The sequence below is a fragment of the Sipha flava genome, unplaced genomic scaffold (assembly GCF_003268045.1).
Source record: "Sipha flava isolate LNK unplaced genomic scaffold, YSA_version1 202_pilon_pilon, whole genome shotgun sequence".
Lineage (NCBI taxonomy): Eukaryota > Metazoa > Arthropoda > Insecta > Hemiptera > Aphididae > Sipha > Sipha flava.
This window is the reverse complement of record NW_020272797.1, coordinates 1,595,626-1,608,657: the sequence shown is the minus strand read 5'-3', so window position 1 is coordinate 1,608,657 and position 13,032 is coordinate 1,595,626. Positions and strand designations below refer to the sequence as shown.

The window sequence follows — 13,032 nt, the reverse complement described above, 5'->3', positions numbered from 1 at the left end:
ATTACTTGAATTTGAAATCACTTACCTCCAAATTACACTGGATAAGGTGATACATTATATTCGCGATTTGATCGACTATGATATCAAGTATACGCTGAAAATTCTCTTCGTTTAATTCATTACTTAATGTACAAAGGCTTTCGTCCAAATATAACATTAAATTATCCAAATGCTTATTGTTTGTATTAACTTCTGCACCTTCTATTAAAAATTTGCTCATTTCTGGTGACATCTTGAAAAATACATTTTCATAAAACCATAATTAAATTAAATTTGAATCATTAAAAATTAGAGATTTTCTAATTTTTTCCATCAAGATGCCTGTAATTACTTTGTTAGCGACGGTCTGTAAAAGATCTATGATTTTGTTGTTTACAGTGTCAATTGAATTGTCCACGACTAAATCTAGTGTTTTTTTGCAATGATCCGCTGAAATTTCGCTTTTGTAGTTCGCCAGATTTTCCATCAACTGCGTTAAACCTAAATCGTTAACAAACGGACGAATGGATTGTTTTACGTAATCGATATTGTTCACGGCCAAGCACCACTGGAAAACACACGACGTTAATGTCAATATATTTTTTTTTGTATCCAATATGATTGAAAGCCCGGGACATACCTCCTTAGTGACTTCAAACCGTTGATACTCGTTTACAGTACGGTTAAGCTTATAACTCATCTTGTCCGAATAGTAAACCGAACACCTACATATGTCGTCGATTATCTTCGCCACAAACGAATACGACCCTTCGGCGTCGGGCCACGCAAGTTGATGCCAGAACACTTTGATTTGATAGAATATAGCCAACGTGTCAACAGCTGAAGAACTGTACTCGACCGACGAGTCCACTTTGGTTAACTTGTCCAAATCTACCGCTCTTTCAATGCGTTGCATTGCTTTATACGCGGCAATATCCAACCACCTGGCGACGCCCTGTTGGAACCACAAGTGATACTTGGCCAAATGACTTGTTTCTAGATCTACGTCACAATCAGTTTTTCCAAGTCTGTAACATCAAAAAATACATAAAAGTTAACATCGAATTAGGTAGTAATATGAAAGACGATAGTGCGAATAAAAATTAAAAACGAAAAAAATTACTCGGCAAATTTTTGAATCCCCATGTACAATTCGAAAAGTGACGTTCCCATCGCGAGCGGATCGTTGTCGACTTCGGATCGCACGTTATCTTCGAAATTGATTGGCTTCATGTTCATACAGATACGGGTGATGAAGGGTTCACACATTTCAATGATCTTAGACTCGTATATTGAAAACAATGTATTGGCATACGGAAATTGCATTTTTCTAAAAATGTATTATTGATTTTTTGAGTATACATGCGGATATATAATATAAATGTCTATTGTCGAAGTGCTTTCGAGTGGACCGACGACGCGTCTTACTTGATAAACAGTTTATTGTGATATTCTATAGCCCTTTGCAAATCTTGTTTCAGATGTTGGGTGATTTTAAGTTGGAGTTTCATTTGACCTTCTTCTGTAAAATCATCAGGTGCGTTGTTTTCTAATACGTGTACATACCTGATAACGTGTCGAATAAATTGTTTTCGTTAAAACAGTTCTGGACAGAAAATTCGTTAAAATGAATGCTTACCAATCTACCGCGCCTTGAATCACAGCGTCGTGCAATGTACTCTGTATGTCTCTGGTGTGTTCACACGGCAACAGCCAACCATAAATTTCCGATGGGAAAAGATCTAAATTATCTGGCATCTCGAACGATTTCAGATGTCTTAGTATACTAAAAATAACATTTAATATAAAATTTTCCTGGTATGATGTAAAATATTTTACGAATTACTTTAAAGTATATTCTATTTGGTCGAGTAACTGTTGGTCTTCTGGAGATTTCTTTCGTATTGTTCTGATAATATTGTAACAGAAAGGCAGAGCTTTTTTAGCCGATTGCCAGAACATTTTCAACTGAACAATATACATAAAATATTTAGTATAGATTTTTTCGTAGATTCATTCGTACTATTTCAGGTACGAATTAAAATATCGAAACTCTAATCAATAGATCAAAATTTACCTCTTCGTTGGATAACTGACCGGTAGATATGGGTTTCACCAAATTCTCCAATATGTCCGAAAATACTTTGGTATTTATTACAGGACTTGTTCCTTGAGCATTGATAAACTCTATCCACCTGCCTAAGTATTCGTCAACGAGACCTATGTTACTCTGTGCTACATGTTGTTGAATAATTAAACTCGACTCTGGTAAAAAGTCTCCCATCCACGAATTAATATCAGGCTAAAATCAAATGATCGATAAACTCGGTTATTTTCGACACACATAATTTAAATTACCTTTTGCTCGTTTATTTGATGGGCTAATAATACTCTTAGTAAATGTCTATGTTCTTGAGCGGCAACTTGCTTATTTTTCTCACTGCCAAACGACAACTTTAATAGCAGAGTCCCCTGCGGTTTGCCTTTGCCCTTTTTTTCCAAATTGTACCAAGATAACTGACCTCGTGAAGGTATTGTCTGTGTTAACGAAATAATATGTTAATACACCGAGAAAAATTTAAAAAATATATTATATTAATAGTAATTACTTTGAGGGGTATTAGTGTACTGCCGATAATTTCATTGTCATGTTTACCGTTCGTAGCAGTTACCGCAATTTCTTTCATAAACCTTTTCATTCCTTTAAAACCTTTGATGTCGCCGACTCTAGTAACTTTTTCCTTAACTGTTTCCGCTGGGTCGAAATCCCACACTTCAACGCATAATATATCATCAGCAGGAGCGTTGGCCGGTCTAAATGCAATCGTGAGTAAGCTCATTTTTTATAGATCTGCATTATGTGATTGTTATTTGTTTGTAAAAATACTTACAGCGAAAAATATTCTTCCCAGACGGGTCGTAGTGTTTGGCTTTTGACCGACGTATTATATTTATGTTGCGAGCTAGATGCCAAAAATAAGGTACAAAACGGATCGCTAAAGCCGTTGGCATCTTTTGGTTTTAAATCTTTCGCCTCTATGATTTCGATGTTTAACATAATATTCGGGGCTTCTTCGGTAAAATAATAATTACCAACTTTTATCATTAAACATGTTAATTTTTTACTTTAAACATGCATGCACTTACTTTCTTTTTCCATGGCGGCTTTATATATGGCTTCATGAGTATCTTGGTCGATTTTAAATGCATTCTGGGCAAACTCAATTAAATTTTCCTGATTTACTAAATTCTTTTCTATTCCAACGCTATGTAATGTTTCATGCAATATCTCTTCGTATAACTCATTGATCTGCAATAGAAAATTATTTTTTACCATTACAATCTTTTGCCGTCTCCTTAGTATATTTATCATCTAATATTGATTATACCGACGGTCATGGACTGAATTTGAATTTCATTTCTTCTTTGTATCTCTTCTTTTTTAATACCACGAAAATTAAATTGTTTTGCTTTAAAGTTAGACTTCATTTTATAAAAAAATTTATTGAACGTTTAAGTTATCCGAAAGTTAAAAAACTGTGTGTAATACTCAGATGAATTGAGCACTTCTAAAGATAAATCGTACGCGTGTGCTGTCCAAGCCAAATGTGCTATTTCTGTGGTAATCTACTATTGTGCCAAACAGTGACCTAAACCAAACTCCGCCCTCATATAGTTTATATGTTTTGAGTTTTTTTTTTATCAACTGTAGATCTCAATAAACGTTGAAATGATAAAACATATACAAATAAATTGCATTCGAACTGCATTATTGATGGAAATGATTATAAATATAAACGTATATTGGTGAATATTTAATTATAAAATCAGATACGGAATATTTATGAAGACAGTTCAATAACATAACTTTGTTATACAACTAAGCAGAAACCGATTTACTGTTGAATCACTTTTTAACTTATGGTTTATTCAAATTTTGATAAAGTATCCTATATTAATTATTTATTTTTAAAGTTAGGGTGTGAGGTATGTGTACATGTTAGATGAAAATTCATTACATCAGAGCCTATTTTTTAAAATATACCAAGAATTTAAGACGGAAATAGATCATTTTTATAATGTGTAAGTAAGAAATAATAGTTAAAATCAAATAAAATATTTAGATAAATGAAATAGTTTTATTTTATAGTGATTCTCTAATTTTTTTTGTTCATAATTTACTTTTTGCTCATGTTTTATAATTAGTAAGCATTTAAACAAAAATTATTAGATAATAACATTCATATTATAACCAATAATAATCAGTTATTTACATGACATTTAATAAATACATATAAAATTATGATAAATGAAATAGTTTATTTATTTATTTTGTGGTGTATTTAATTTCTGGGCATTTACAATGCCAATAAATATATATGAAATAAATTAAAAACCAACTTTCAATATCAATAAAAATGTAATTACTTATATAGATAAGCAGTGTTCTAGATATGTTCTACAGAATTTTTAACAAATTATAATATTCATTTAAGAATCTGAGCGACGGAGCAATACGAGGAGTGTATACGAAATAGATATTGATTTGATAGTTCTGTGTTTGATTCTTTTAAATCTCGAGAAATATGAAAATATGCAAGTATCATGAGTTTTTAATGTTATTTTTTTTTTACATAATATTTGCTACTTTAAATATAATATCAAAGTTAAATAGTAATTTCACTGTCATATTATTGATAAAATTATAATAACTGGATGAAGCTTTCTTCAAGATTTCCATAAATTATAAATGTAAATAAATATATTTTAACATTAACGGTATGTATAGACATGCTAAATACAACATTTTGAAAACTAAGAAACGTCTATAGATAATATACTTCATTTAATGATCCATCTTGCAATGTTAATAATATGTGCATATATTCTGATACTATGACATTTTTCTAAATTTTATTTTGTTTACATGTGTTGGAAAATCAAATACACTGTTATTTGTGTTTAACGCGACATTCCATGTGACTTAAATCACATCTGCTTAATTAATATCCAATCGGAGTTCATTAAACAAAAATATGCGATTTCTCTGTCGAAAAAAATCACACATGGAAATCATTAAATTTTGTGATGCTAATACTAATTAACATATTCAAATAACTTTGTATTGATTCATATTTTAATAGTATGAGACACAAATCTTGCTAACCTTAGACATTATAATATATTACATGATACATATTGTCTTTTTGTATATAGAGATAAGTGTAATTGTAGATGTTAAAAAAAATACTTTTTTACAGTTATTCAGATTCTTCGCAGTTTCAAAATCCAATGCATATGCTACTATAAAATTACTATAATATACTAAAATAATCCGACCATTTTAAATATAAGAATAACTTGGTAGTTTAAACCCAGAAGAATAGAACTATTCTGTATAATTATTGCACTCTTAAAAATTGTTATTATTTATTGATTTTAAATGTTAAATAAAAAATAATTGCATTCAATGCATGAATTACAATATATATTATTATGTAAGTACTGGCCGTTATTTCAGTACTAATGTAGTACCTATGTTGTTATAATATTAGGATTTTAAAAATAAAACTAATATGTTTCTTTAATATGAAAATATGAACAATTTAATTAAATTATATACCTAGGTACCTATACATTTTTTTTCATGGTGAATTATGTTTCAATTATTTATATTTATTTTTATTATACTAATTAAATTAATTAATTCATTTTAGTTAGTTTTTAAATAAATAGCTTTAACTAATTTGAGTTTATTGTCAATCAAACTTTTGAATTATTTCGTTTTTTTTTTTAATTTTTGTTTGTACAATTAAATTCTCAAATTTAAATTTGAATGAAATAACAATAATTGTATAACATAACTAACATGTATTTAATAGTTGGGCTAAATTATATATGTATATTAAAATTAAACCGTATATTATATATTATATCTAGATAATTTAAGATGCAATATATTTTATATTTAGTTGAATATTGATTTATTGTGTTTATGATATTTTCTATTATTTTTATCGATATTAGAAACTATTGTTTTAAAAATAGAATTAAGAAAAATAATACTTACATTTAATTCTAACAATGATGATATTAACTCTTTGTACGACAATTGAGTCTTTTCAGTTATCTCTTCGTAAACTTTAGAAAGTTCTCTTTCGGTTAGAGTGGAAAATTTATCTTTTTCAGCAATAATAATCTTTTCTTCAACATTTTCTTTTAGGCCAGAGCCAAAACGTTCAAAAAATCCACCATCCATTTGTTCGACACTACATGAAAAAAAAAACAAAACACAATTAACTAAAAATTTTACAAGATAAAAATTTCCTTATAGAACTGAATAATATATGAATTTATGTATGTGTTTTATATTTGTACAAAAACAACAATTTTAATCACAAGAAACAAAAAATTACATCTACTATAATAGAGCTTATTTTTTTTATTTTTATTATACTTTATATTGATAACAATTTATAAATGAAATATGAAAGTGATATTTACTCTTTTTAGTCTTTCTAAGCACCCAACAAAAAATTACGAAAATTAAATTTTAAATTCAGTATAAATTGATGCATAATAGAAAAAATTGATATTGATTACTTAAAACTTAAAGGTGTATGCTAGAAAACACAAATTTACCACGTAATGAGTTTGGATATACCTAAGTTGACAAAAAGCCAATTCAATATTTTCACTTTAAATTATATTTCTATATTTGTTGTTTTATTATTTAAACTTAAGCTAATAATACACTTTAATTTACTACAAAATGTATAATCATGATCATATTATTACACACAATTAAGTTTGATTTTATAATATAATACTTTTTAATAGATTTCGTAACAAAACTATGTTTACATTTAATAAGGATTTAAAAATACAATATAATTGCACTATTCCTCAAGTATAATCACGTAATAAATTGTCATTTGTCAAGTACCTTATTGTTTAATATTCTTCATTGGAAGGACTCGTATTTATTTTTTCATCTAACTCTGCAATTATGTATTTCTCATATAACCTATGTCTTTATCATTTAATTGTTTTTAAACATGTGTCGTCTGTTAGAATGTGCTATATTTTTTTCCTAAATTTGATAATGATTATGATAGTTCAAATTAAAATATCAGAATGACTGTTTTTTGCAATAACATAAAACGATAAACATCTAATCAGGAATATTTAGTAAAAATATTTGATCTTATCAAATTAATTCCTTTTCCATATATTTATGTATAGATTTCAACTATAGATTTAAAGGAAAAACTTTAAAAGTCATATCCAATTGTGTTTTTTTTTTTTTTGAACTTTTATCATTAAGGAGATGTATTTAAATTTAAATTATAATTTATAGTTACATAAAAAAATATTTAAATTGTGTGCCGTAACTCCTTGGGGCGTCACGACAATTGGTGAAGGGAGCCGTGTCAAAGAACCAGAAAACAATATAGTATAATATATAACTATAAATATGTACACGATAACGATTATAAAAACATACAGCATTCAATTAAAATGTTTTCTTGACAATTTAACTTATTTTTTATTTTTTTTTGTATATAATATTTAAATTGATTTACATACATAATTTATTATTTTATCATAAATAATTTGGGAGCCGTCAAATATTAATTTGATTAATTTTGAAGACTCAAAGGAACCGCTTGATAAAATAAATATAAAACTTCTTTTGTTAATAGTAATTTATAAATAATTAACTGATGATAAGATAAAAATTAAATTTAAAACTTATTTATATGTATACTATAAACTAATATACTCATTTGCATTAGAGTAGAAATTAATAAAGAAGTCTTGTTAAAAATCTTATCATTACAAAATTAAATAGGCAGCTAATAATGTTAGAAAAATAATATATTTCAGAAGTAAGGGCATTTAGATTCCATTGTTCACTAGTACTTAACTATTACAAAACAAACATAATAATAAATAGGTAGTTATTTTTTTTTTAAATACCTGATAATTATTTGCAAATATGTATTTCATCATAAAGTGAAATTTTTAATAATTTTAATTTTAATTTTCATAATTTCAATTGTAATTGATGATAAGAAAAAAATAATCGAAAATGTATTAAATCAATATTACCTCTTCATTATTATTTGTACATGTAAATTAAAGTTTAGTAGATATAAATAATCAAATTTAATTGGATTCCAACTACCAAATAATTTTTTTTTTTTTTGGGTTAGCATAACATAACATCTACATAATTGTACCTTATAAAATGTTCATCGTCAACCAAATAAATTTTATTTTGCTCTTTATAGCATTGAATGTCTGCGATAATCAAATCCATCGGATCAAAATGATCGTTTTCTGACATTTAAAAAAATTAAAAATAAATAAAATAATGGAACAGATTGCGCACACGGTATAATTTAAATGTAACTATATACTAACTAATATGAAACGATTAAACAGTCCCCGATACGAAATATTAATGTGAAATACACGTATAAATGTACTAACAGTATGCTCAATTTGATATTATACGTTGAACTAAATCGCATACAATACACATACTGTTTTAAATAAATATAACCAAAAAGCCAACAGCATTTTAATTCGTGTGTCATATAGTTAAATACTTTTAATTATTGTATTAAACCATATAACGCTTTGAGTATATTTGAGTATGTGACTCATATTACTATCGATGGACCGTAATATATACAAATACCGTAATGCATGTATTCGTCAATTGGAAATAACGAATAGTAAAAATTTGTTTTATTCGTCACAGATTAAAAATAACCAATATGTAGATAATACATAATAGTAACTACAAATAATATTTTTTCGGGAAAATGTATACAGAATGCTCTATTTCAAACTATTTTGTCTATTTTTAATGCGGATTTTCTATTATATTGTACGTTAAGACTTACCTAACGGCCACTCATCACACATCAAAATATTTATGCACTGCAGCACGGGCAAAGAGCCATTTAAAATTCAATAAAACAGTTGCTTGTTGTACTCTTCGAGTAAACGATGTAAATAAGTTTTATCGGTAAACTGCTTATAGGTAAATGCATTGGAAGTACACTAAGTAGTTACATCGGTGTGTGGTACGTATCGTATTCCAGTCAATTGTTCACGGATGTTCGATGTGTTACGAGTATATGCAAAAAAACCCCTCCTTCCGAGCATTAGGTACAAAATTCGGATATATGATGATGCTCGGTTACCAATGGAATTTTAGTTTACAAAAAAAGGTTTCGAATATGTACTGCACATTCAAAACATTGAATGATGCTAGACAATAGTTTAACTGATGCGCCCTTGGCCGGGCTTAACCTGCTGGAAATTAAAATGTATTCATTGAATCGCTACATATATATATATGATGGAATATATTGTAATATCGGCTGTGTTAGCTGTGTACACATACAGAGTGTTATGTGAATTAATTGTGTTCAAACTTAAGATACACGGTTTTAGGATCATCAGAAATTATTCGTGATTAATGACTCATTAATAATATAAAGTTGTATACAAAGTTATCAACATTGGCCATGGGTCAAATATGGCGAAAACTGTGCGACGGTACTATTATATATAATATAAACCTACACTCACTATATTAGAATTCCATTTATATAATGCATATCAATTATATGATCGTGTGACGCGTAGTCAGACAAATCATATAATAACCATCCTGGTTAGTTTTTCATTTCTAAAATAAAATAAAAACTGCTTTCAAAAACTTTTATTAAAATTTATGATTGACACACATGTTTCATCAAAAACATGTGATGTACTGTTTTTTTGTTATCGACTAGTATATACGTTTTTGTATAGTTCGAGTTTGTAATATTATTATACGTGATTCTTACAATTAATTTAATTAAATTTTTTGTTACCGTAATTATTTTTGAGCAATATTTTTTCAACTTGTATGTAACGAATATTTTAAGTTTCAAAAACATGTACATTCTTTTCAAATATTTGAGAACCTGAGTCTGTTCGGAATAATGAATTCCAGGTGTACGTTACTATTTAGCAATTTTTTTAATATAAAATCTCTAAAATTCTATTTAAAACATGTTTATTTTAAACTGCTAAATATTACAAAAACAAAAAAAAAAAAATTATTAAGTATTCCGGTCTTCATGTAATACTTGTAACAATAGGATGAAGTCATACATCGCAATTTTAATTACGAACTATAATATTTTTTATTTATTGTCTGTTCTTTGTATATATATATGTAAATAATATCTAACATAATAGCACGATAGCGAAATATGTAAAATAGTGCTGGTTTAGTTTATACAATCATGGTCACGTAATAAACAATCAAAAATATTATCATCGTCGATTTATGGATAAATCTGTATTAAATTATTAAATAAAAACTGTCCGAATTATTATAACATTTATAACATTATTATAACATTTATAATATTATAATATACTATAAAATTTTTAGTAATTCATTCGCAAGGAATTAGTTTGTTTAATTGTTCTTATTTTTTATTTAGATTTTAGCAATGTCTTCATTTTTTGGTACCCACAAGATCGATATGAATTAAAAAAAAATAATTTAAACCATCTAATATTATTTTGTTATATATCTATAAAATAATTGTTTGAATGCAAATAAGACAAGAGTATTTATTAATAAATAATCCAATACAAATATCTGTAAAAATTGTATAGTTTATAAATCTCCACTTCAAGATTATTTATTGAGATTTAATTGAACCGACTAGTGATTAATTATTATTTAGTAAATATTATATTATATTGTATTTTAAGTACCTATTATGAATATTATGAAAAATAATTTGTAAGCACCTTATTGTTGAATATATATTGAATAATATATATTTAAGTGGAATAATAGATACAAAAAAAAAAAATTTAAAAAAAATATTTGATGAGATTTGCTCTTAGAAGTGTTGGATTATAATTAATAAACGACGACGTATAGAATCTAACAAACATTTAAATTAGTGCACATAAGACATTTATAAAATGTATGAGTCATATTGTAAGTACTTTGCAGTGCAACAATGCGGTGTGTTTTTTTCGTTTGTTAAATAGTATTTCTAAACAAAAATATATTTTTAATGTCCTTCACTCAGTCACAGAAGTATTCGTCTCCGGATATCTCAATGATATATTGTTGTTTCTATTCACGCAGACGTAGGTGCGCTCTGCAATTACTAAATTGAAAACACACACGCACAACTGCAAAACCAGGCGGCAATCGGGTTAGGATAATTAATAATATACTAAATTCTAGTGAATCTATATAGGTATGTAGTAAATATAATTTCATTGTATACTAATGTACACGCATAATATTTTTAACGTTGAACTTTTATTTTCTCCGTTGATTCTTTATTGGCTTTTGAAAATATTATTTCTTTACGAGTTATTGAAGCGATATAATAGACGAGATTTTTGCTAAATCGGTAACAAATTTACTATATCATTTTGTTTGAGTGTTCATATATTTTAAATTACTGTAAATAATTTTACTCTTTCAGTCCTTTATTCACTGTTTATGAAAACTTAAGAAATCATTAGGTATAAGAATAATTAAAAATATTTAAAAATTAAAAATAATTGTTCCGAAATCATAGTCATCATAGTCATCGTGCATAAACACATATTATACACAACAAATATAGAAATCGTTTGAGAAAATGAAAGTTACAACTTTAAAAAAATGCACTCAGTAGCGCTGTTGTTTCGTGTATTGTAGCTGTTAGTGTTTCTTTGTACGGCTTACTAAAAAAAGGTCATATTTTTTCTAATTTAAGGGAAGAGGGCATGAGATTTTTGAAAATGTACAAGGGGGGAATGGAATAAAAAAGGTTGGGAACCACTGGTTTTATTAATGCATGTCTGGCATAATTTTATTTTTTCGTATAACTGTATAGTATGTTGTAGGCTCATGTGTGGGTATACTTGTTATTACCTGTAGTTATCATTCATAGTTTTTTTTCACGTGAACATCAAATTCGAACACGCTAGAATTTTTCACCTCGCAGGATACATTCAGATGTAAACACATATCACGAATAACGATTTACTAGCACAGCGGTTCCCAAACTATGAGGCGCAAGCTTTTGGCAGGGGAGGCGCGAGCCGCGTGGTAAATATTGATATTTTTGAATCAACAATAATTTTGTTGAAATGTCATAACTATTCCAAACAAATATTTCATACTGATGAAAAAAAAATAATAATAAACCAAATTACTCTATAGAATTGCTTATCTATGTATTATAAAATCAATGGTATTACTTAAAGTCGCGTTATATTCGTACAATAATATACTTGATTCGGTGATTTCCGTAAATGTCGTTACAGCATTATCGCATTATCGATAACCGAATATTATTGCGTTTACCCTACCTAATAGTGTAGAATTGTAATGAGTAATGACCAATATTAATATATTTGCACTGCAATAGCAGCAGTAGTCGTCATGAATGAACCGTACGTAAGGTGTATTCGTCATTTTCGAATTGCGCATTATCAACTCGTGTTTTATATCTTTTCTGGAAAAATGGAAAAATTTCTTAATATTAAGAGTACAACCAAGCGTTTAAATGAAGACAACAATAAAGAAGAAAATAAACGTAAGTTCAGAAAATACGATGATAGTTATTTAGACTTTGGTTTTACTTACATTAATATAGACAACGAAGAACGTCCGAAATGTGTTATTTGTTTAAAAGTATTAGCTGCCGATAGTATGATTCCAAATAAATTAAAGCGTCATTTTGAAACTAATCATGGATCGTTAATTAATAAAAAACGTGATTATTTTGTAAGGCAACGTGAACAATTAGAAAAACAATCAACCAGTTTTATTAAACAGACAAGTGTTCCAACCAAAGCACTTTTAGCTTCTTATAAGCATTTATAGCATTTCGTGTTGCTCAGAGTAAAAACCTCATACAATTGCTGAAGAACTCATTTTACCATCAGCAATTGATATGGTTTCTACTATGATCGGGGAATCTGCTGCAAACCAACTTAAAAATATTCCCTTGT

At 27.5% G+C, this 13,032-nt stretch overlaps 1 protein-coding gene across 4 annotated transcripts in view; it reads right to left on the bottom strand.

The window, feature by feature from the left end:
- LOC112682321 (protein unc-13 homolog 4B) overlaps window positions 1-13,032 on the bottom strand; it is a 40,180-nt gene that overhangs the window by 1,274 nt on the left and 25,874 nt on the right. For 2 of the 4 annotated variants that reach the window (XM_025552864.1, XM_025552865.1), the window contains exons 2-14: window positions 6,050-6,248; window positions 3,127-3,289; window positions 2,871-3,048; window positions 2,589-2,793; window positions 2,338-2,517; window positions 2,057-2,281; window positions 1,826-1,947; window positions 1,619-1,765; window positions 1,408-1,545; window positions 1,103-1,309; window positions 620-1,007; window positions 332-547; window positions 26-232 (exon numbers count right to left, since the gene is read on the bottom strand). In XM_025552864.1, the coding sequence (XP_025408649.1) occupies window positions 26-232; window positions 332-547; window positions 620-1,007; window positions 1,103-1,309; window positions 1,408-1,545; window positions 1,619-1,765; window positions 1,826-1,947; window positions 2,057-2,281; window positions 2,338-2,517; window positions 2,589-2,793; window positions 2,871-3,048; window positions 3,127-3,289; window positions 6,050-6,248 (2,575 nt within the window). Of the gene's footprint in view, window positions 1-25; window positions 233-331; window positions 548-619; window positions 1,008-1,102; window positions 1,310-1,407; window positions 1,546-1,618; window positions 1,766-1,825; window positions 1,948-2,056; window positions 2,282-2,337; window positions 2,518-2,588; window positions 2,794-2,870; window positions 3,049-3,126; window positions 3,290-3,368; window positions 3,602-6,049; window positions 6,249-13,032 lie in introns of those variants that run through there. The other 2 variants (XM_025552866.1, XM_025552867.1) reach the window with 2 other exon arrangements.